Source organism: Lipotes vexillifer, unplaced genomic scaffold (assembly GCF_000442215.2).
Source record: "Lipotes vexillifer unplaced genomic scaffold, Lipotes_vexillifer_v1.1 scaffold253, whole genome shotgun sequence".
Lineage (NCBI taxonomy): Eukaryota > Metazoa > Chordata > Mammalia > Artiodactyla > Lipotidae > Lipotes > Lipotes vexillifer.
The window spans coordinates 2,864,368-2,889,912 of NW_006780322.1; the positions used below are offsets into that span (position 1 = coordinate 2,864,368).

Consider the following 25,545-nt stretch of genomic DNA (forward strand, 5'->3'; position numbering starts at 1 on the left):
AGGAAGATGCCTGGGCTGCTGGATGTGACAGGTGGGCTGGCCATTTAGCAGTTGCTGCCTAATGAATGCAGCGAGCCAGGGGGACATCAGAAAACCAGCAGAGCTCAGCATACATATCTCTGTAGGGGTCTGCAGAGCAGGCTTCCTCTTCCCCGGAGGCCCATCCATAACTCCAGCAAGAGACGGTGCAGCCACGGATGGTCGGTGGGCCTTCAGACATGGGCTTGGAAGGCCTGGAAGAGCTCCCATTGTGTGTTGGTCTGTCCCACCTCATTCACGTAACCAGTTCCTATAGAGCGCCTCCCATCTCTCAGGCACTGTTCTAGGTGCTGGAATACAGTGTGGAACAAAATCAGGCAGGGCTTCCCTTTGAGAACTTCCAGTCTCGCGACAGGTGGAAGCCTGTTCTAGGTCTTTAGTTTTAGATTTTCAAGAAAGAGGTTTCCACACAGTGAGCTTTTCTTCCATCACACAGTCTTTCCTGTCATTTTTATCCCCGGCTGCATTGTCAACCTTATGCTCACATCTTTTCCTTTTCCCCCAGAGAAGCAGCATCCTGAGGCTGTAATGAGCATGGCGGGTGGGAGCCTGTCCTAGACAGAGCCCTGGGTAAGCAGACGTTCCCTCCTCCCTCCCTTTTCGGTGCCCCGGCAACTCCTAGGTACCCCTTTTTCTCCACTCTCAGGTGCCCAGGGTCCCTTTTACAATAAAGTAAGGTAGCCTGCATCCTCCCAGTGGGCACCCCTAAGTGCGCCATGTCCTCCTTGGGGGCCTGTGAGCCCTGGATGTCTGCAAAGCTCCAGGAAGAAAGCTAGCTTATTAGGTCACAGTCATGTATCAGTAGAAAGGACAAATATCCAATTGAATCTTCCAAGAGGGATGGCCTTTAAAAGGAGAAGACATATTAGGCAAATAAACCTCTAAAGGATGGAACTTCGGGCACAGAGGAGTAGGGTAAGGACGTTTAGGCAGCCTGGTGAGATTTGTGGGAAGGCGCCCCTCGCTCCCACTCTGCACCTGGGTTTGGTTCGCCCTGCCTCTCAGGCTTACACAGACTGGGCTCATTTTGCCCTGTGACTGGGTTTTTCATACAAGTGCTGTGTTTGCCTCTACCTAGGTGCACGTATGTCTGTGTCTGCTTGTCAGGTCACTGTTCACCTTAGGTGCATCTGTGTAACGAATCGTGGCCCATCGGCCCTTTTCAAGAACATCATTGTTCAAAGCACCTGAGGTGATGCTCTGCTCACATGTCCCCATCATCCAACCCCAGGGGGTCACACTCGTCTTTTCCCACCACTCCGTTCACACCGGGCAGAAGAGACGAGATACTGCACATAGACTATCCACGGGCTGCAATTAGGAAAGGAGATAGGGTTCATTTTCTTGACACTATCTTTCACCAGTTAAAAGTGGTAACAATTGCCTGTGGGACTCTGGAGAAATTATGAAGTGTTAATTAGTAGCAGCTCTATGTATTTAAAATATATGGCATATTTAAATAATTATTAAATTAAACCTACTTTGCAGAGTTGAGAAACCATCTGGTCCAAAAAATCTGAGGAGTTGAATTTTGCTGCATATATTAAGAGAGGTGTTTAAATGCTTCTGGACATGGTCATTCTGTGTCACTTTTAATCCCTTAGATATGGAAACTGAGGCACAGGAAGCAGGAGGTGACCTGGCTGTGGTTACCTCCTGGGCTATTCTAATTGATGTGTTTCCATCTCCCACAGTGGAGGTTGAAAGCACTCCTCATGTCCAGAGGGTGTGTTTAGAATGTGAACGAATTACAACTGTGGTTGTATCTTAGAAGTCACATATTTCACACTTGATCCCAATGACTCGTGACTCTTTGGGCTTGAAAGTGAAAAGCAAGCACCCCCTGCCATATTCTGCAGAGACGAGGAGGACGGAGCCTGGAGACCCAGTCCAGTCGCAGACAACTAAGTATTAGTGCGTCTTTCTTTGGACACGTCCCACCCTCTTGGGCTCGGTTTTCTCATAGGTTTCAAGACGTGGGAGGGGAGGGTTGGGCTGTGTATCAGTCAGGGTCTAACAGGGAAAATAGGGACTTCTTCAAGTACCTCGACAGAGGGAATTGAATGCAGGACAATTACACAAGTAATGGAGGAGCTGAAACAGATAGGGTATGAGAAGGTAGCCCCGAGGTTAGCCCCAGTGGGATGTCTCTTCTTCCTCGAAGCTGGAGGGAGAAGGGGAGGAGGGTGTGTCTTCCCAGCCCCGGGGCCAGGGCCACTTCCAGTGGAAGCTGGAACGTGGGGGCCTCTGGGGCAAGAGCTGGGGCCATGGAGGGGATGCTGCTTGAGGCAGAGAATGAGGGAGGGAAATACCTTGGCATCTTCCCCCCACAAATCTTGGGTCAGTGCCTCCTACTGCCCCCAACCCAGCAGGAAGCCAGATGACGTGGAGTCTGCAGGCATCGGCAGGGAAGGCTGAGAAATGGTTGAGCTGGGAGCAGCCCAGGCCAAGCTGCTGTTGAAGTCCCTGTTAACTCTGACGTTCAGTGAAAGAGAGAAGTTCAGTGTGTCCTCAAGGGTGTGCCGATGGGAAAATCAGGCCAATGAGGCCACACTGGTCTTTAATGAGACTCCCCATCCCAGCATCAGAAACAAACCTTCTCAAGGTACACCTGCCTTGTTCTGTGCCGGGCTTGCCCTTATGGGGGGAAAACGTGGCACGACTTCAGGGAAGGTGTTTGTGGGTGTGGGGAGGAGGGGTAGGTACAAGAGGGGGAACGGAAGAGAAAGAGGAGACAGAAAAGCGTTCGTACCTGTGGGTGGAGAGCTGAACCCAAAGGCAAAGGGGTCAAAGGGCCTCACCCATGACCAGTGATGGTCGCTGTCTGTGCAAAACGATGCTTCCCATCAAAACGTAATTCACAACAGGGCAGCGTCCACATCAGGCTTTTCTAGAATGTGTAACGGATTTTCACACAAGGCACCTTTTTCATGGAGTGTCTTCAACCAGTGCCTGTCAGACTGGATTGGCTGGACATCCCCTTGCCTAAGGTGTTCTCTTCCCGAAGAAGGGAGGTGGTGTGAGCTCTGTCCTCAGCTCGGGACAAACCGCTCACACAGATGTAGCTGCAGTGGAGTTTGAGGTGCTAACAGTCCCCCATCTCCGGGCTTCAGGCTCTTTACCTGTGAAGTGAGGGGTTCTCCCAGCCCTGCACTTGGGACCCACCCCAGTCCCTGGCAGAAAATGGTCCTTCCGCCAGGCTGGGAATAGGACGCTCACACAGCCATGTCCCAGGAGGTCTGAACCGAGAGCACGGCTGTGGCTCAAGGACGGACTAAGTAACCGGAAGCCCTTTGTAATAACTCCAGGTTTTGCATTTCCTGTGAAACGGGGAGTGTGCAGATCACGGCAACGCCTCCCATGAATCCACGCTTCTCTGCCCGCTGCCCTCAGGCCTCACACGCTCTCCTCTCTGGCTTCCTTGAAGGGCTTACCTCTTGTTCTCTCCCCACTTCCCTTCCTGTCCATTCTGCATTATGAAGCCCAAAGAACGAAGGAGGTGAGGCAGGCTCTTGACATTCAGGGAGGGAAGGCCCGTGGTGGAGGAAGAGCTGGGGACACTCGTGCGTTAGTCATTTTTGTCCTGACATATACAGAGATGAGCAATAGCTGGAAAAGATGCCAGTTTGGTGACAAATGAGAGGTCCTGGAGCTGAGAAGAGGGAGAGAATAGAAGGGCCTTGACCGGGGCGAGAGGAGGGGTCTGGCCTGAGCCAGGCTGCAGAGGTAGAGATGCCTGTGCTGCGTTGGGGTGGAGAGGGAGGGCCTGTCTGTTGGTCTGGGCTGGGCCTTTCATGTAGTAGGAGGGGGAAGATGGCACCTCCGTGCCAACCCGAGGAGCTTGAATGCTGTCCAGAAAGAAATGGCATGGTGGGCTTCCCTGGCGGTGCAGTGGTTGGGAGTCCGCCTGCCGATGCAGGGGACGCGGGTTCGTGCCCCGGTTCGGGAAGATCCCACGTGCCGCGGAGCGGCTGGGCCCGTGAGCCGTGGCCGCTGAGCCTGCGCGTCCGGAGCCTGTGCTCCGCAACGGGAGAGGCCACAACACTGAGAGGCCCGCGTACCGCAAAAAAAAAAAAAAAGAAAAAGAAAAAAGAAATGGCGTGGTGCCACCCCCCTGCCCCCAGCCCACAGCAGGTGCTGGAAACCAATCCCCACGTTCTTTCCCACTGAAGGCAGAGGACTCAAGCTCTCCTAGGGCAATGCTGCTGGTACATGGGAGCTGGTACATGGTATAAAGCCTGGGGACCATCTGGCTACAGACAAGAAGGCATGGATGGTTTTTGTGAAGCATTTTAGACATATAAGCATGGGTGTGGATTGGATTGAAGGAGCAAGTGCTGGAGAAAGAGATGAGTGGGGAAATGAATGTGGGGAGATTTCAGGCCAAGGGACATCTGTATCCTCTTCTGCCTATTCTTACATTGGACTTGGTGGGCCAGCCTTTTTTGCTTTCAGTTTTAAACCTAGGCTCTTTTATGGGGTAAAGCTCCTCCACTCCCACCGTCATCTGGGGCATCCGTGCAGCCGCCTTTCCTCTCTTGTCTATCAAACTGAGCTTCTAGGTACTCAGTCATGGAAGAGCTCAGGCCATGTTAGAGGCACACTCTTGCCTTCCTTTTGGACCAGGTGCTTTTCACTCCATAAAAACATTATGGCAAAAGTACTGATGTAGGGACTTCCCTGGTGGTCCAGTGACAAAGAACCCGCCTTCCAGTGCAGGGGACGCGGGTTCGATCCCTGGTCGGGGAACTAATATCCCACGTGCCACGGGGCAACTAAGCCCGCACGCCACCACTATTGAGCTAGCGCGCCTCAACGAGAGAGCCCGCGTGCCGCAAACTACAAAGCCTGTGCTCTCTGGAGCCTGCACGCCACAACTAGAGAGAGAAAACCCTTATGCCACAACTAGAGAGGAGCCCGTGTGCCACAACGAAGAGCCCGCACACCACAACGAAAGATCCCTCATGCCTCAACGAAGATCCCACATGCCGCAACTAAGATGCAACACAGCCAAAAAAATAAAGAAAATAATTAAACATTAAAAAAAAAGGTACTGATGTAGAAGTCTCCATCAAGTTCACTGAAATTAATTAGAGAACTGGGATTCTGTCATCTAAGTTTCCATTCTCCCAGGAATTGTTCTGGGCCCTTCGTAAGCCAGAGATAATCTGGTGTTTTGTTTTGTTTTGTTTTGTTTCAATCCAAAAAGATGAAACCACTTCTTGGTTGACCCTGTTAGAGAGTGATGAACTGGAGCAGTCAGAAGCCATTAGCACTGGCCCAGTGAGCTGCTGTTCAGTTTAGAAGCATCGGCTAAGCCCAGGGAGACGTATCATCAGAGGTCAACGACTTGCATCCTGCAGCTGAAAGCTGGGCTCCTTTGCTGCCACGGTGGCCCTGCGTTGTGGCTCGCTGCATCTACAAATTCTGAACTTTTGGTTTTAGGGGCCCCCTTTGCCATCGTCGTGCTGCTGATGACAATAGGCTCTTATACCCTTGCTGCTCAACGCATGGTCTGACCAGTGGTATCAGCCTCACCCAGGAGCTTTTGAGAAATGCACAATCTCAGGCCTCACTCCGGACCCGCTGATTGAATCAGCGTCTGCAGGTCAGCAAGATCCTCAGGCAATGTGTGTGCATTTTAGGGTCGGAGAAGCCTGAAACAGCTGGGGAGGCCACAAGTGTGAAATCAAGGTGTCAGCAGGGCTGAACTCCCCCCAGAGCTCTAAGGGAGAATCTTTTCTTTCCCCTTCCAGCTTCTGGTGGCTCCTGGTCTTCCTTGCCTTGTGGCTGCATCATTCAGATCTCTGCATCCATCTTCATGTGGCTTGTAAGGACAGTTGTGATGGGACTCAGGGCCCACCAGGATAACTCAGGATGATTTCATCTTGAGATTCTTAATTTAATCACATCAGTAAAGATCCATTTTCCAAATCAGGTCCCATTCGCAGGTTCTGGGAGTTGGGACATGGACCTATTTTTTGAGGGGAGGGGCCACTGTTCAACCCACTGCAGACCCCTCTGGAACATTCCCAGGCAGATTCTTCCAGCCCCTTGCCATAGCTCACCCTCCGCAGCTAGTCCAGCCTGGCGTACTGATTTAGCCGTACTGCTGCACACTGCCAAATAGTACCAGCGTGACTGATGCCTTTTCTACGACAGACATTGCCCTACATGTTTCAAGTGGACGAATCCATTGGATTGCAACACCGCCTCAGGGCTGCTACTGTAATTACCACCCCCCACTTTACGGATGAGGAAACTGAAGCTCAGAGTAGTTCAGGAACTCGCCTAAGTTCTCACAGCTAGTAGAGTTGAACTTGGCCTACAAGCCAGGCAGCCTGCCTCAGAATCTGTGCTCTTTACCATATGCTTCACCATTCAGAAGCATTATTAAATGCTTCAGAAATTATGGAAGGTTCAAGAGGTGGAGGAGAGAGATGGCACCAGGACTCTTTGGCCCACTGCCCAGGGAGGCTGGGCACAAAGAAGGCCAAGATCCGGTGTGGGCCCCTCTGCTCCCACCGCACAGTGCCTGGAGGTCGGGGGACCCCCAGTTGTTGGTGCCCGGAGGATGGGGAACACATCTTACTCAGCAGTGAGTGACTGACACAGTGCCTCCCATCTGTGTCAAAGGACCACATGCATAGCCATGGCCGGGGACATTGCTCGGGGCAGGGATTGTTGGGGACTTTCTCTGTGGACCTGCCCAGAATGGATGCTCAGCTCTCTAGAGGGCACGGAGCTGAGTCCTGCAACCCCAAGATGGGGCACCAAGTCAAGAAGAGCCAGAAGCAAAATCCAAGAGTCCAGGAGGGCCCAGAACCACAGGGGAGATGTTACCAGGCCACCTCCTGGTGTGCCTGGGTGAGCAGCCCGGGGAGCATACAACCGAGCTTGAGCTCTGAAGGCCCACGTGCATGGTGTGTGTTTGTTTGTGGGGGGCACGAGGGGGCAGAGGCAAATGTGCCCTGGACAGGTGCATGGTTACATTAGGATGCTGGCAGCTGAGCCAAGTTCTGAATCCCTCATGAAAAGGCCACCCAGAAATGCAGGTGAGAGCTTCTCGTGAGAGAGGTACTGCTATGGCCGCCATTTAGAAATGAAGCTCACAGTGCCAAAGGTCACACAGCTGCTCAGTCCCTCACCCCACAGCGCAGCATGGGCTCCGGAATGTCAGGCTTACGGCAGGGCAGTGCTGAGTACAGTGCCCGGGCATAGCGGGCACTTAAAGAATTATATATGTATATATAGTTTCCACCCCAAAACCTTTTTCATTTAACACTGTATAGGTACATGTTTCCATGAGACAGCCTGCATGGCTAAGTGCCTTGTGGGTGTTTACCATTAAAGAAGGTACTTAGATGAGTATTTAGTATGGTTTCATCACTTGGCGCTTTTGACCTGCCTCCTGCCTTGGGCTCACACGTGCCATTTGTTTACTAACGAGCATGTGAAACCTCATTTAATTTGTTTTAACTACCCTTGCTTTGAATGCTGAGAGTGGGATCTCCCCTTGCATTCATCTTCTTTATACCCCTCATGATTTTCTGCCTTGCTTTGCAATCTTTTGCCACCTTCATTTTTCCCAGACTGAGAGACCCACCCCTTTCTCTTGAGTTCCAAGCTTGACTATTAAGAATCTCCAGAAGCCCTTCCCAAGGCACAAGCATGGTGATGACTGGATACAGCCTTTTGTACCTACAATAAACGTCGGGTTGAGAGGGTCAGAGAATTGGCTGGAAAAGCCCACACCCAGTCCAGGCATTCTCAGCAGTGGCACAAGCAGCAACACAGCCAGCAGTGGAAGCTGTAGACTACCTGCTCAGATGGAAAAGTGGAGCCCACCATTTAAAAATGCAAATCAGCCCCAAATCTACGTGTGTCTTTAGTACAGAAATTCAGCAGCAGACATAACCTGTCTAATTTTATTAAGCTCAGCTTCACAGATTCTTTGACATTCCCTTGAGAACATTTGATGGGGCAGTCAGCCCAGATGTACGCTTGATGGCAAGATGGAATCCAGACTGTGATTTAAAGATTCAATTGTTACACTGTCATAGACCACACGAGGACTGATTGAATAGTAGCACGTAACATTTATTGAGCACTTATTATCTACCAGACCCTGTACAGAGCCTGTCCTTACATAAATTGCCTCATACGATCCTCTGAGGAGGTACTGTTCCTGTCTCCATTGTACAGATGAAGAAACTGAGGTTTAGAGAAACTAAGTAACAGTTGGAAAGGTGCAGAGCTGGGATTTGATCCTGGGCCCTTAATGCTCTCCAGAGCCTGGATCTTAGCAACGATGTTGCGTGGTAGAGCCAACTCCCTGGGCTCTTAATGTAATGAGATAGCTTTGGACTCCTTTTGAGTAATTTACCATCCCATCCCATCCCCACTCCCTGTAATAGTTCTTAATTTTCTCTCTGCTTGCCTTAAATCTCTCTACTCCCAGCATTGGGAAAATGCAGGGTAGATCCCAAAGGCAGATCTGGGAGGGTTCTTGGAGTGAGGATTTGGTCGAGCACTTACTATGTGCTAGTCCTTCTGGAGAACACTTCCAGCCATGGATGTGTTCATTGGTTCAGTGAATCAGAAATCCAGGTAGTGGGTCTATTTCCATTTTGTCTCATCTGGATGTCTTTTAACTTTGGCCTTCTCATCCTAGTCTGGTTCTGCCTGATGACATTATGGTCCTGTTTCACAGAGGAGGAAGATGCCTCCTCAGCAGAGCACGGATGTATACTGTTTGGGAGCCGGGCATGTCAGTCCGCCTTGCTCTGTAGATCTTGGGACAGCGTCCCTGGCAGAAGCATGATTGATAGCCAACAAACCTCGTCTGCCGAGGATATGGTTCATTCTATTAGACATAGAGGACACAGCATCCAATAGCTGTTCCCTGGACTTCTTGGCTGGAGGTGGAGTTGCGGGCAAGAGTAGTCCTGCCACATGAAGGACAAATGCTCTCAGGTTAGGCCCCAAAGCAGAATCAACTGTTCTGTGTTTGAATTTGACCAAGGTGAAACTTTTCAAAATATGGCTCCATTGGTTTTTGGGTACAGTCTTTCCTGAAGGCAAAAGGTAGATGAGACGACCGCTTAAAAGTACCTGTGACTGGATTCTAGGACAGCCTGAGGTGTGGAACAGTGAATCAGAGGACGTGTCAGTTCAATTAGGCGGGCTTTTTGATGAGCTTTCATCCACATAGTATGCAAGTTTGGCTGACCTCCTCACTGAAAGGACTGAGTATTTGAAGGCTGAGCCCAGCCATCCTGCTGGCTCAGGATTGTCTCTGCATCACCAGGGTTTCCTGAATCCCCCTTTCTTTCATTTCACTGGACGCATGAGGTCCGCATGGTTTGGTGACTGGTGGCAGGGATACCTGGCAAGTGTGTTAAAGCTCATGCTGGTGCATCAAGCTTGAGACCTCCCTGGAACCCCGTGGTTCACGAGCCTGTACTGGAGCGCTGTCCCCCACCCCCAGTGTTGGAACGATCTATATATGTATCGCTTGGTAATGCGATGGTTCCCAATAGCTCTGTGATCCTGATCAAGTCACTCCATTTCCTGAGCCTCAGTTTCCTCACCTGAAAACCAGGATGATGGGCCCTTCACCGCAGCACTGATGAGAAGGGCTGGGCACGGCTCCCGTACCTATTTGGGTTTAACAGCTCCAATATTTTGGATTGAATAATGTCTTCCTTCTTAGGCCTGCAGCAGTCAGGGGGTTAAAGGATTCTTCCAGCCAAGGGGGGTTTCCGGAGATGGACAGAGGGAGACTCTCTCCTTCCTCCTTTGCCCTTTCTTCTTTGAAACTATTTCCATCCTAAGTGGTCATAGCAGTTAATACCTTACGCAGAACTGTGGAAAATTCAGAAGTACGTGAAGAAGCTGATGATAAGCTCTAGCCGTAATCCCACCCCCCAGGGGCATGAGCTTTCTCTTTATCTGAACAGACCAGGCAGGGTGTGGTCCGGTCCCTTGTTCAACGGTCTCCATTTACTCTGCAAAGTAACAGCAGTAGGGCCTTGGCCAGCTCCTCCCTCACTTCTGGAAGTTTCATTCAGGGATCGGTGAGTTTGGGCTCTGACTTTAAGTCTCAGGCTTGAAGCAAATGCCGTGCTGTTCTTGTCTGGAGCTGACCTGTGGGGCTGGGGGCCTGGGGCTTTAGAGGCTGGCACCACCCAGGGGGTGGCCGTGCCCATGGCCGCAGTGGGAGCAACTGCGGAAGGACCACTTGCCATGTCTTTCTGCTTTGGGCTTGGCGTGCGAGTGATACAGACTGTCGGCTCCTGTCTGGACACCTCCCACTGAAGTGGCAGGAGACAGGCACTCGGCTCCGTTGTGGGCTCACGGGGCTGAAACAGATTTTAACCAAAAGTCAGACAACTTGAGCATCCTCTTCGAGACCTTCTGTTCCTTTTATAGCTAGCTACAAGGAACGACCCACAGAAAAGTGACTTCATACTCCACTGGTGACATATACGTGGTCTTCAGTGGGACGGGGAAGAAAATGACCTGTGACAGGGAGCGTCTTTCATGATTTGTGATCCCTGGCTGCTCTCCTAGGAGGGTGAATCCCAGCAGAATCTTTGCTGAGTAGTCTCAAGAGCGTGAGGGTGCAAACTGGAGATGCCCAGAGGGAGTTCCAGGGCTCCCCTGAGCGGGGAGCTGAGGGTCCTGCGGTGGGGGGGTGGGGCAGAGGAGGAGCTACTGGAGGGACGAGGTGAGAGGGATGGATAAGGGGGCGGGGCTGAGCCAAGGGTGTCTATTTCCTTCTCCTCTGTGCGGCCACAATCGGTGCTATACTGTGGAGTTGGCTTTGTTAGAGTTCCAATCGATTACTGGAATTCTGTCTCAAAATAGGCAAGAAGAACGGCTGCCAGAGCAGGCCCAGCCATTTGGGTTACATAACAAAGGAAAATGTTATTTTAGAGGAGGCGCGATTTAGGCTCTAGGGTGCCTGCCACGCACGCCCCATTATCAGCTTACTCTGAAATGGGCCGCTCAGGGGTCTGTCTCCCAAGCTGTTCCCTGGACTCCCCTAGGGCCTTACTCACCTCTGGGACCCCAGGGCCTGGATGGTGCTGCTCTGCTGAACCATCCTAACTCCTCCCAATTCACCGTTAGTCGAGTTTTAGTTCAAATAATATTTATTCAGCACCTACCTGGCACCAGGCCCTATAGCAACACAAGGAATAGAGAAATGGAAAAAGACAGAGGCCCTGCCTGCTAGGAGCGCATGGTAATAGATGGTTGCTGTCGGATTATAAGTGGAATGAAAGAGGAGGGTAACGGTGATAGGAGAGCGTAAGGGACAGGGGTGTGGAGGGAAGGCTTCCGGGAGGGGAGGACATCCCGAGCCGAAGGGAGACGATGGCAAAGAAGAAAGAGTGCTCCAGGAAGAGACTAGCAAGGACAAAGACGGGGACCAGCCTGGTGCATTCTGGGTCCTGGGACTAGCCCCCAGAGCACCAGTGATAGGCAGGGAGGGTGGGGGCAGGCACTGGGAGGCCCATGGGGCTTTGTGTACCAGCTGAGAGGGACTTCATTCCACAGGGTGCAGTCCTCAAGAGGAAGGGAGTGGCCAGAGAGAGAAAGACACGATCCCCGGTCCCCTGGTCGGGAATGGGTTGGTTTGAAGTTCCAACATGGGCCACGCATTTGGTTTAAAAGAGCAAAATCGGAGTTAAAATTTTATTTGATAAATATAAAAAGGATAGCTGTCACTCTTGTAATACAGTCCAAATTTGACTAAATTTTGGATAGAGGAGCAGAAATTAGAAACAAAGGTGCAGGAACACTGCCTCAGGTGGCGGGGAGCCATGGGTGAGTTGGGTAGGGGGGATACAGGGCAATGACAGACATGAGCCAGATTTGCATTATAGTGACTCTGGCTACTGATTGGCTGGAGGGTATGAGAGAGGAAAGGCTAGGCAGAGACCATGAAAGGGATGGGGATGACACTGGCTTGATTCGGGGCGTGGTACTCTGGGTGGGGAGATATTTAGGACACAAAACCAGAGAATCTGGTGACAGAGTAGGTACACAGGGCATGAAGAGGGAGTAGTCAAGGCTGCCTTGTGGGGCCCTTGGTGGGTGGCCAGCGGGGTGGGGGGCAGGAAGGAGACGCTGGCTGGAGGAAGGAGGCTCTGGTGCAGGGTTGGCCAGAGTGATGGTCTGCTCCGACGGGTCATTTTCAAGGTGGCTGTGGGACATACAGGTGGGCAAAGGCCACAGTCTAGTGAGCAGCCGGCTAGGGCTGAAATCTCGTGTCCCAACTCCTGCCTTCCAGCCGGCTTGGTTACACACTGAGAGTAGTGAGCAGGTGGCCCCGGGGTGGAGGGGGGCGCCTCCCAGGAGGGGTCTGGCATTCTCACTACGTGGGGCACCCCTTGCTTCTCAGCTCTGCCCACGGGGCCTAGGTGGCTGGAAGCTTGGGTGAGCTCACCTCTTGAAGCACATGCTGGGGAAGCCAAAGACTCCGTGTATCATGATCCTGGCCTCAAAACCACAGCAGGCACAGCTCGGAGGGTTCTGTGAGGCCAGGATCCCCCCAGGCCCACCCAGGACCGCAGCTCTGCCCCAGGTGCTGGACCCTCCTGAGTGGCCCTGGCATCAGACCTCTTTTGCTGATCTGGTACCTTTCCTGGCCCTGCCCAGCCTGACTGCAATCAGGGATTTGACAGATTTGGTAACACAGGAGAATGTTTAAAATAATGCCTTTGCCTACCGTACCTCTCAGGGCTATTTTCATTGTAGTCAGGGGTTAATGCTATAACCCAGGGAATGGAACACTAATGGTGGAATTTCAACACTGATGGAGATCAGGGAGGAATTATTCAGCATTCAGTGTATACTTCTCTGTGGGACAGATGTCTCTCTTCTTACCTGAACGGCATAGGTTCCTTCTGGGGACAAAAGTTTAATTCTCTCAGTGGACACAAGGAATAGCTCAGACTCTGAAAATCCAAGGCTTAACAGGGACGGGACAACCTCACATCTCTGTGGCAGGGGCTGTCGGTGAAGGGCAGGGAGCTGGAGCTTCACGTAAGACAACTTATCTGGCTGCAGGATTGGTCTTTAAGGTGGGTCAGTGGCCACCCATAGAAAGAAGGGCATCCAGAGGTATGTCAGCAACCCCCCCAGGGAGGGCTCCCATATTGGTAGGCAATGGACAGAAGCAGCATTAAGTGCTGGCAGTGACCCTGTTCTAGCTAAAAATGAGGCCCAGGGGAGAAGAGCCCCAGCTGGCAGCTGCACACACAGAGCATAGAGAAGAGCTTTTGAAAGCGACTGCCAGGTCCCTAACTAGAGGCATGACCACTGGGACTGAGCTCCGGGGCCCTCTCAGCACTGGAATGCTGAGCCCCGAGTGCCCAGCAGGGCTGAGAAGGCAGCTGTGCCTCAGGGGCCACGCAGCATCTTGGTTTCCCTCACACACACTGGACCTGCTGAGATGAATTCTCCTTGCCCCTCCTGGGTGAGACTAGTCTTCCCAAGTGCTTCTCTCTGGGCAGTATGGGGTCTGGGGTGGAGCTGAGCTGCTGATGAGGCAGGACAGGCAGGGCCAGGCCCTCAGAGCCACGGAGTGGGTGGGTGTGGGAGCGGGGATGGGACACTGGCTCTGGGTGAGACAAGCATCCCTGGGTCTAAACAAGAGGCACCCAAGTGAAAAAAGAAAACCAAAAAACCTGTCACTTGTCTTTTCTTTTTAAAACATTTTGATGATTAACTCTTTGATGACCTTGGTCCCCAGGAGTTTTGGACTAGTAACTCGCCCTTGTTAATAAGACATTAACAACTTTACATTCCTCCTTCAGTAGTACTTTATGACCTGTTACTCAGGTATTAGCTGGGGCCTTTCTTCCCCTTGAACAGTAGGTGACATTGTCTTGAATCCACCAATTCATGGTCTGTGTAACTTCAAAACCCTGCCACTTTCCTGGGGTTTGAGATTCTTTGGGCTTCTTCCGCGTCTTTGGGCTGCATCCAAAAATCAGTCACACCAGCATCTGTGAGTTTGGTAGCTGTTAGTGAAGTATTCTGGGGGGCGGGGGTGTCAGGAAGGGGCCAGTCCCTTCTAGCCCAGCAGCATGCGCTTTCTGGGCTTGCGCGGAGTTCCACATTCTGCTCCCTGCACCGGACAGAGCAACCACCCTCCTTTGGGCTCCCTTGGCCAACACTCAGCAAAGGGATTTACCAATTCCTCTCTTTGAAAGGAATTTTGATCCTGATTGTAAAGATAATGAAGCTTTCTTTACCTTTTTGTGGACACAATTTGCTTTTAAAATAAAAAATTCAGCTTCAGTTCATTTTCAAGAACTTCCCAGCAGTCCTTAAAATAAATCAGCAACTAATGGTACTGCAGAATCAGGGTGAAGAGACACGGTGGTGCAGACAACACCCTGATCTCTGTCGTGTTCTGTGTCTTCCAGTTTCTACCTGGATGTTTGAGATCCTGTAGATGCAATCAGCGACCCCGGGAGTGGAACGGAGTGTGCAGGCTGAGCGCTGAGAAGAAGCAGCCTGGGGCAAGGCTGCTCCAGCCTCCTGGTAATTAGTCGGTAGTTTTCAGTGGTGATGGGGGTGTGGGGGGGGTGAGACACACTTTTTGATTGGGTCCATCTCACCAGGATGAGCTTCCAGACACTCAGGTCATCGCCATGAAGTGCCCCGATCCTGCTGACTCAAGAGCTACCATGTGCAACTAGAGATTATCATGCTAAGTGAAGTAAGTCAGAAAGAGAAAGACAAATACCATATGCTATCACTTATATATGGAATCTAAAATATGGTACAAATGAACCCATCTACAAAACAGAAACAGACTCACAGACATGTAGAGATCAGACTTGTGGTTACCAAGGGGGAGGAGGGAGGGAGAGGAGTGGACTGGGAGTTTGGGGTGAGCAGATGCAAACTATTACATTTAGAACGGATAAACAACAAGGTCCTAATGTATAGCACAGGGAACTATATCCAATCTCCTGGGATAAATCATAATGGAAAAGACTATTAAAAAAGAATGTATATACGTCTAAAACGGAGTCATTTTGCTGCACAGCAGAGATTGGCATAACATTGTAAATCAACTACACTTCAATAAGAAAAAGAGCCACCATGGAATCAGAAGGACCTTAGAGGTCACTGGTCCAACCCCGAGCAGGGCAGAAGCCCCACTATAGCATCCTGTAGTCACCCTGACTCCAAGGAGAGAGCTCACCACCTAACGAGGCAGCCTGTCCCATCTTCTCGTAACTGAGCAGCTCCTGCTGGTGGAAGGCTCACCCTCGCACCCTTGGCTAGAATCTGCCTGCCTGCCTGCAATAACCACTTGCTTCCTGGTTCTGGTCCCTGAGGCTCTAAGGAATCAGCCTAATCCCTCTTCCACACGGCAGTCCAGCAGATATCTAGGGACAGTTGGAGTGGGGGAATGCAGGATCTGGGGCCAGAGACAGGCCTGGTTGAAATCTTGACTCCACTGTTAATCTGTGTGATCTTCAGCAAGTTAGTTAACCTCTCTGATTCAGTTTTTTTAATCTGTGAAGCTGGGACAATAATGTCTGCCTCATGGAGTGGTCCTGGGAATGAAAATAAATCACAAATAGAAGTTGCTTGGTGTTATTCCATCACCAATTCTCTGACACCAATTGAATGTCCTACAATTCAACCCAGTTCTGACACTACCCTGAGTTAAAAGGGCACATAAGAAAAGGCAAAGTCATGGACAAGGCTCCGCCCTCTTCAGAGGCCAGCTACAGGTGTGAACTCCTGGCCATTTGCACTTCTGACCAGCTTGACTGTAAATTTGGGGGCTCCCACAACCTCCCTTTCAGTTTCTATAATTCCCTAGAATAACTCACCGAACTCACCGAAAGCGCTATAACTGCAATTGCAGTTTTATTAGAAAAGATCCAACTCAGGAATAGCCAGACAAAAGCAGGGTAGGGTCTGGGGGTTGAGGGCGTGGTGCAGAGCTTCCACGCCCCCATCCAGCCCAGCAATGTGCTCACCAACCAGGAAGCTCCCCCTGGCCTCACTGTCCAGGGTTCTTTAAAGGGGGTGTGCATTATTACCAGGCACAACTGATTCAATCATTTGCCACTTGATTGAATGCAATCCCCAGCCCCTCTCCCCTCCTCCCTCTGTGGTTGGGATGCGGGTGAAGTTTCAACCCTCTAATCATGTGCTTGGTCTTTCTCAGTGGCCAGTCCCTCCCTTGAAATATCTAAGTGCCCACCATAAGTCACCACATTTGCATAAAAACTCAGACTTTGTGAAGGCGGCTCACGATGACCAGGAAAAGACACTCCTAATGTCTTTTGGACGTTTTAGAAATCCCATGTGTTTTTGAAGCTCTGTGCCAGGAACTGGGGCCAGAGTCCCCTTCTATTCTTTATGACACCGCACCTGGCCTCACAAGCGCCGGTATCCTGTGGTCTTTAGCACCCTGCTTACCCCTTTTCTTTTGTGATCTCCCAGTTGACATGTTCCCGCTATCTGGTCACAGAACGAGGCATTCTCGTCAGTCTCTTTCTGGCTTTTCTTTTTGTCAATATAGTTCAAGATTGAATTAGTTTGGGGACTAAAACATATAATTACAGTTACTTGGTGTGTGCCTGTTTACAATTGAATCATAAGCCTCTCATTACTCGAGTTCCTCATGCTACGATGATTCTAGCCCCTAAATGACACATAATAAGAGCAAATGCTAACAGCACTTGCTATGCACCAGGAACTTTTTGAACTATTTCACATACATCAACTCACCCAATCCTCACAACAACCTAAAGAGAAGTTAAAAAGTTGCAATCCCTGTTTACTATATGGGGAAACTGAGTTACAGAGAGGTTAGGTAACTTGCCCAAGATCACACAGCTAATAAGGGGCATAGCTAAGATTTGAACTCATGGTCTGGTTCCAGAGTCCTTGGTTTTAACCACTAAGCTGTGCTGCACTCAACTTTGACCACCTCCCAACATTTTGGGAAGGGAAAGAAGGAGCACAGAAGAATGCCTTTGGTTCACAAAACCCAAGAGTTTGCCCAGGCCCCAGCTGTCGTGGTGAGGGAGTCAGGGCTTCCATTTTCTACCCCCTCCCCCACTGGAGCACCTCTGGAGCAGCCCTGTGGGGCTGGGCTCTGATGAGTGAAGGCAGGCCTGGAGGTTCCTGTCCGTCGGGCCTGGAAGGTCTTCGTTCCTCATGCTTCGTGGGCCAGAGCTGCTTCAGAGACTTCACAGCCTGGAAGTGCAGCAACTCCAAAGGGAAGAGAGAGGACCAGCTTTTTCCTGCCTGGATGAAAAGGATTTAGTCCAGGAGGGTTCAGTACCAGGCTGTGCTGGTCCCAGAGAAGCTGACAGCTCAGGTGGTTCTGGAGCTAGCGGGATTTGGCGTTGTGAGGGGCACAGGGATCTCCACGCCCACATCCAGTGTATCCATTGGGGGGTTGCTTGTTGCTATTTTAAAAATAACATCAAAGATTCGGAGGTGTGAAGGTGCCCAAGAGAATTAAAGGGGACGGATGCAGGGGGGCGATGCCTCTGGAAGAATTTTGGTCTGCAGCGGTGTCTTCGCAGAAGAATCTGGGTGGTGACCCCATGTCTGCATGGCTCTGATGCATTCCCATTATGTTTGACCTTGCGGTCTCTTCTCTCTTCCCAAGTTCCAGAGATGAGGCTGTTCGGCAGCATGATGGGGGTGAAGTATTCTTAACTCATCCCATGTGCATGGCATTGACTTGAAACCACAAGGTAACAGTCAGTAGGTCATATGTGCTCTTTGCAGATGTTTCTCTTTCAGCATTTGGCTTGAGGAAGAGGAACTGGGGAGATGCAGGACGAAGGTCTCTTGCTCCAGGAAACCCAGATCCTCCATCCTTCTACCTTTTCTACATGAGTCTGTCTCTCTCCATATAGTGTCAGAACTGGAAGGGGCCCCAGAGGTCCATTCTGTCCACTCCCCAATTTAGGGATGGACAAAGTGACACCCAAAGAGGGAAATTACTCGCCCAAGTCCATGAACTAGAGAATGTCAGAACTGGGGCAACATTTCAGATGCTGACTTTAGTCCAGAGCTAATTCAACCAGAAACATCCCTGATGGACTCAATCACTCTTCACTTAGATGAAGAATCTGCCTTTACATGTCATTAAGCACAACCTCAAACATTTTAGCAACCTGCCAAATATGTCTCAAAATATTTCCTTAGAGACCATTGGTTTGTTCGTTTGTTTTTGGCTGCGACTCCAAGGCGACTCCTTCTTGCCTTCTCCATCCTCCATCCCATCGACACGGCTGGTAAGGGCGGTGCTAACTGGGGGAGATCTGGTGAGGGCTTTCACAAGGAGCTGACTAATTAGCGACGGAATTAAGATCAGACGTCATGGTTTTGTAAACTTGTAAAAGCAGGTGGTGGTGGCACTTGGAGCCCTCTTGCTGCCCCAGGTCAAGTGTGTGGTGGCAGCCGGTGAATACAGTGGGAGGAGGAGGCCTGGACAGCCATGGGAGGCAGTGCCCGATACTAGCGTTAGAGGCTTTGTGCCACCTTGGCAGTCTTGCTAGAAACGGCCAGCACCTGGAATGGATGCCTTCTGTTTCATGATACAGCAACTGACATCTAGCCAGTGGTATTTCAACCCGGCTGCCCATTAGAATCACCCAGAGAACTTTTAAAAATCCTGATGATCAGGTCACACCCTGGACTAATAATATTAGAATCTCTGATATCAGTATTTTTCAAAGTTCTCCAGGTGATTCCAACGTGCACCCAAGATTGAGATCCCTGCTCCAGGCCAAGGGTTCAGAGCTTCAGCTGACCCTCGAAGGACCTTGTCCATGTGTCCTCCCTTGAACTTGTTACTTGCCTTCCCCAAAGGAGAATGCAAATAATAATAATAAAATCAATCAATCAATCACCTGAGTGTTCTGGGCTGATGGAATGGACTCCCATTTCTCATGCCCACCCCACTCAGAGGAACTATAAGGTGGAGGGTAAAGTGCTGACAGAAGATGGAAGAAGAGATCACAGACAGCTCATGGACAACAAGAATATGCTTTCCTGGTTGTCAGCAAGGCCTCTTTCGTAATGAGCTGTTGGCTGGAATGAAGGCTAAGGCTTGGGCTAACAGGATCAGCTGAGGGGTCGGAGCAGATCAGATCTGGGGAGGCCAGCAGCTGCTCTGAGAGAACAAGAGAGGCTCCACCTCCTTCTGGAATGGGAGACCCCAGAGGCAAAGTGAGGGAGGGTCAGGTTAAGGATGAAAGCCAGGTGCCCTGACCCCAGGTAAAGCTCTTTCGTTGGTATCTCCGTACTTGTGTTCAAAAACTAATTATTGTTCAGTCAAGGCACTTGCCTTCTTTTGCTGAGAAGGGGCTCAGCCAACTGGGAGAAGGCTGAAGCTCTGTAAGCCTCCACCCGCTCTGGATGTTGAAGGGGCACAACCCAGATTTGAGGGCCTAGCAGTGCTGATACAAAGGGAGACTGTCATGGCCAGAGTCTCACAGCTGGGAAGCAGAGGCTGAATGGCAGCCTCCTTCTTAAGAAGGGCTCCAATACGGCCATAGAAGCCATTCCTTCATTCATCGTTCAGGTATTTAAAAAAGCCTGCGTGAGTAGAAAAAATATGTGGCTTTTCCCCAGACCAACTTTCCAAACACTGCCCTAACCCTCCCTCCAGGGACCAGGTCAAGATATACGGGCCTCTGGGCAGCCCGGCAATGTGGTGCCCTTCAAATGGTGTTTATTCTTTTTTTTTTTTTTGCGGTACGCAGGCCTCTCACTGTTGTGGCCTCTCCCGTTGCGGAGCACAGGCTCCAGATGCGCAGGCTCAGCGGCCATGGCTCACGGGCCCAGCTGCTCCGCGGCACGTGGGATCTTCCCGGACCGGGGCACGAACCCGTGTCCCCTGCATCGGCAGGCAGACTCTCAACCGCTGCGCCACCAGGGAAGCCCGGTGTTTATTCTTTTACTGTTTCTCAATATTTATTTACTGGAGTTTAGGAGAAACTTATTTTCCATTAATAAAAATTGCACACCTCTTTTAAACTTGGAATAAGAATCTGATTCTCCAGTGAGACATGTTTTACAGACACCGATTCAGCAATAATTCTTTTCCAGAGACAAGAGCAAAGTCAAAGTTGTGAAGCAAAGCTCAAAGCTCAAAGCTTTTCCTGCCTTTTAGAAGTTACCCGTTCTCTTGTCAGTTTTGTGGATTTTCCACCGAATGTTTTTAGGAGGCTTCTTAGAGGGTTTACATTTTAGATCAAGTACGAATTCCCAGTGAATAGCTTTACACTGTGTAGATAAGCATCACAAGATGCCCCCAGCGGTTTGCAGGTCGTGCTCGCACTGGAGGACCCGGCTACTTGAACCCGGGTGTGGCCGCCGAAGCCGGGCGGGTCAGGCAGGGAAGGGCGGGGGACCCCGAGCCGGGGCCACATTTTCACTTCGTTGGACGCCCTACAGGCCGGCCGCCGCGGCGCCCAGCACTCCAACCCGCGGCCCCGCTTACACCCTCCAGGGAAGAGCCGCCTCGCACCGCGAATCTCCCCGAATCCAAGCCCTCTGCCTTAGGAAGCGCGTACCCCGACTGGGAGTACCCTCCTTTTTCCTCTGCAGGGTTCCGGGGGTGGATCGGAAACCCACCAGGACAATGAGTGAAGAGCCTGTCCCCGAGGCCGCCTCCCCGCCGTCCGCGCAGGGCCAGCAGTATTTCGATCGTTTCTCCGAGGACGACCCCGAGTACCTGCGCCTCCGCAGCCGTGCAGCGGACCTGCGGCAGGACTTCAACCTGATGGAGAAGAAAAAGCGTGTCACCATGATCCTGCAGAGCCCGGTGAGCGGGGTCTGCCCCGGCGGGGCGGGGGAGGAGAAAGGAGGCCGCAGGGGCTGTGGCGAGGCGGGATGCGGGGGACGCTGATTCAGCCGGTGAACCTGAAAGATAAATAACTCCGCTTCCGCTGGCTCAGGGTCGGAGCAATTTTCAGCTCTCCGAGCAAGATGCTCTGGCAACGTGGGTGTGTGAGTCTCTCCCTAGTCACTGGCGGAGGGCAAAACCTGGTTTATATGCAGTGGTTTGGCTCGGTGCCTGGAGGAGGTGGGTCTGAGAGGCAGGGGCCCCACCTCAGTTTCGTGTGCCCCTTCTTGGGCCTCACTTTCCAGTCTTCTTTCGCTCTTCACCGAAAGCTGTAACAATTCGAGTAAACCAGGGGCCACCGCGGGGCACCACGTGGGAGGTTTGGGGCTCCCTTTTCTGAACGCCACAAAGAACTCCGTCCTGGCAAATAAGGCTTTGAAAACCCCAGGAGGTGGGGGAGTGGAGGGCACAGCGGGCAAGACCGGGTCACCCAGCCGTGGCCGGAGTCTGGAGGTCAGCTGGCGCCTGCCTGGCGAGGACACAGAGCTCTTCCTTGAGGCAGGTGGTGCGTTGAGGATGGAGGGTGGAGGGTGGGCCTACTGGACCAGTGAAGCAGGAGGGTGGTGCAGGCCCTCGGAGTGGGAGGAAGAGCAGTGTGGACAGCGGCAAGGGGGAGTCTCAGGGCAGTAAAGCTGGGGGGTCCGCGGGCAACAGTGCATGATCCTAAGTGTTGGGAAGCTCAGGGGTGGCGGTGGCATCTCCAGGTACTTGCCAGGATGAGATCTGCCTCAGCCACTACCCGGCTTTTCTGAGACCCTGGTTGAGAGCACACTGTGAATGCTCGGGCCTCACAGAGGAGTGCCAAGGGGGATGGGCCCGAGGTCTTGGTGACAGGTGACACCATGTTGGGGAGTCGGGAGGAAAATGGCAGCTGCTAAAAACGTTGGCATGACAGAAACTCTGAGGGAGACTAGAAGGGATGGCGGGTGTGGTAGGAGAAGTGGCAGAGTTAGTACCAGCCCAAGTTTGGGGGCCTGAAGGATGGGACTCTATTCTCAGGCAGGAGATGGGGACAGGAGGAGGTCATGCTTCTTCTGTCCTTTTGTAGATTCCCTACCACCTAAGTGGCTCCCTATTTCCTCCTGAGTGTTCCCTGCTGCCACCTGGTGGACAGGCATGCCCTCTTTGTGGCCTGATGGTCTGAAAAGCCAGGCTTAGAGTAGCAGGACATCAGAAGTGGAAGTGACCTCTGAGGTCATCAAATCCTGAATGTGAAGAAACTGAGGCCCAGAAGAGCCATCGGCCTGGCTAACGGACAGGAAAGATGGCATACTTTTTCATTCAATTCTGCTTTTTAAAAAGTCTTTTAATTACTGAAGTGAAGTCCTGCCGTGTCTGATGGGTGGGCAGGGGAGGGGGTCTAGGCTATCCCTGAGACACAGGAAGGACCTGGAGTCTGGAGTATTGCCCATGAGGCAAGGGAACAGGATTCATTCCCAGCATCTCCTTATTGCTCCCCACACAGCAGTCTGGGGAGGCTCCTGAGGTCCCAGTGGGACTGCCCGGTGCCCCCTGGGACCCAGATATCCCACATGTGGTCCTGGCCTAGCTGACCCAAGGGCTAAGGGTGGGCACTTGGGAGAGGGGCCCTCTGTCTCCCACATGAGGCACACTGGGGGGACCAGCGCCTCGGGGGCCTGCTTCAGTCTTTCAGGGAGGAGCTGGAAGGCCTCATCCAGGAGCAGATGAAGAAGGGGAACAACTCCTCCAACATCTGGGCCCTGCGGCAGATCGCGGACTTCATGGCCAGCACCTCCCATGCAGTCTTCCCAACATCTTCCATGAGTACGTGGGGAGCTGGGGAGCTGCCAGGAGCAGAGGTGGAGGAAGTGGGGGAGGGGAAGGTGCAGTCAGAAGCGGCTTGGTTGCCGCCAGCCTATGCAGTGAGTGCTGCAGCTGCATTAACAGACCTGGGGGAGCTGGGCCGCAGCCAGAGAGATACCTGCCTCTGCTTCTGATGCTGCTGAGATTTAAAGACCCCAGGAGGATTACCCCTGATGCCCAGAAATCGAGGGCAGGGGGTGGTGGAGAACCTAGTTTGGGTTCTGCTGGGGGCGGGCGGAGGATGACACAGTGTCACTGCAATGAGAGGCAGGGCGGCCTATGTATGATCCCTCCACCCCCACCCCTCGTAAGCGGATTAGCATGGAGGGAAGAGCTTTGCAACTCAAGGTCCCTTGTACAGCCGCTGCTTGAGGCCCAGGAGTGGACAGTGGAGAGTTAGGATTCTGCTCTCTGTTACTCGAGCTATGGGCACAGAACCTAAGAAACTCCTTGTGTCCTCACAGCATCCAACCCTAAGGCTGATCTTCCTTCAATCCCCTGGCGTCACTCCCTTAGAGATGGAGTTGGGGGCGGGGGCAGATGGGAGGCCATTGGAGCCATTGTCTCCTCACCCCACTGGACAGGCCAACCTGACTCCGTAGACAAGGGCCAAGAGCAGCCAGGGCTAGGCACGAACCCACCTTCCTTGGCTCTGAAGCTCTGCCCACAACCTTTAAGAAACACACATCGAAAAATACTTCCCCTCAGCAAGATGAATATAGGATTATAGTTGAAAATTAGGAAAATAGTTGAGAAAGGGTAATAAAAATTACTGTATTGTGTTCTTACAACCAAGAAATTACTATTATCAATATTCTGGTGTATATCCTTCCAGCCTGTTTCTCTTAACGTATACAGATTATGCCAAAAAAAGTGGAATCGCATTATACATACAAATTTAATAGCCTTAGCATATCTTGACTAATTGTTCACATAATAAAATATGGTTCTAAAGCATAATTTTTGGTGGATGTATACTCTTCTGTACATGGCTGAATATGCCACAGTTTATTTAATCAGTTTCCCATTTTTGGACTTTTAGGTGGTTTCCAACCTTTTGCTATTATGAATGACAATGCAATAAACATCCTTGTAAATAAATCTGAGATTATATCCATGACTATTTTCTTAAGATAAATTACTAGAAGTAGAATTGCTAGACTGAATTATACGCATGTTTTAAAGGCAGCAATGCATAATGCCAAATTACCCTGGAGAAAGATGGAATGAATTTACATTCCTACCAGAAATGCAAGAGTACCCATTTCCTCCACCCTGATCTGTCGTCTGTGTTACCATTTGTTTCATCCTCATGATATGATGGGTGATGAATAGTACTTTGTGTTTTAATCTGCATTTATTTGATTACTATAGAGATCGAATATATTTTCATATACATATTGGGCATGATTTTCTTTTTGTACTAAGTTGCCTGTCACATCCTTTGCCAATTTTTCTACTTGCATATTCTTTTCTTACAGATTTAAAAATCATAAAGTAAGGCTAGTTCCCTGCTATCTGTCAAATACATTGCAGACTTTTTTTCCAGTGTCTCCTTTGCCTTTTAATTTTGTTCATATTTTTGTGTTGTAGAATTCTTTAATTTCCATGTAGTTGAATCCATTATGATTTTCCTTTGTGTTTTCTGCTTTTGATTGCATACTTAGAAACACCTTCCCTATGTTTTATCATCCAATAAAATACCCTTAATTATTCATTTGCCAGTTTTTCTCAACCATTGTTTAAGCTGATTCTTTAAAATAACTTTAGAAGTATTTTGTCACGTGTCTCCATCCACCTCAAAAAATTCCTTTTGGGATTTTGATTGGGATTACATTAAATGAATAGATTAATTTGGTGGAGAATTTATAAATGTACAACTTTATATTAGAATGTAGACTCCATGGCGGGGAGGATATATGTATGTTTTGTTCACCGTTAGAGTAGTGTCCTGGACTTAGAAAAGTAGCACCTGGCATATAACAGGTGCTTAAAAACTATGTGCATAAATGAATTTTAAATCTTTTCAGAAATGATGTGTGTCTTCTATTTATTTAAATCTTTTTAAATGTCCATCAGAAAAGCTAGTAGTTATTTTCTTATAGTCCTTTACTAATTTCTTGTTAAGTTTATCCTGGAAATTTTATGTAACTTTGTCATTTTAAGTGATTCTCCATTCAAATTTTTTTCTGGTTATAGCTGCCATCTAGGGAAATCGTTGGAGATATATGTATTTATATATTATTTAAACTAGCCGCTTACTGGACTCTTAAATTCTAGTATGTTCTCAATTCTTTTGGGCTTTGTATATAGAAGAATCACATAATCTGCAAATAATGGTTATTTTGCATCCTTCAATCCAACATTTACCCTTTGGTTTATTTTTCCAGTTTTCTCATTGCATCCGTTAGAACTCTCAGAACAATGTTTAATAATAGATGAGAGAGTAATCATCTTTGTCTTGTTTCTGACTTCAGTGGAAATTTTTTTACCACAAGAGTTTGAGATAGTTATTCTTTATCATGTTGAGAAAATATCTTTGTATTCTAGTTCAATATGGACTTTTCTCAGAAATGGATATTGAATTTTATAAAATGCATTTTGGACATTTATTGATTTTTCTTTCCTTGATGTGGTGAATTATATTAATAGATTTCTGAATATTGAACTCTTTTTTTCATTCCTGAAATAAATCATTCATGGTTTTGATGCATTCTTCTTTTTTTTTTTTTTTTTTTTTTTTTTTTTGTTTTTTGGGG

At 50.2% G+C, this 25,545-nt stretch overlaps 1 protein-coding gene across 1 annotated transcript in view; it reads left to right on the forward strand.

Annotated features, from left to right (window-relative positions):
- ADD2 (adducin 2) overlaps nucleotides 1-25,545 on the forward strand; it is a 107,243-nt gene that overhangs the window by 47,894 nt on the left and 33,804 nt on the right. The window contains exons 2-3 of the mRNA XM_007453402.1: nucleotides 20,665-20,881; nucleotides 22,609-22,747. Coding sequence (XP_007453464.1) covers nucleotides 20,665-20,881; nucleotides 22,609-22,747 — 356 coding nt within the window. The remainder of the gene's footprint in view (nucleotides 1-20,664; nucleotides 20,882-22,608; nucleotides 22,748-25,545) is intronic.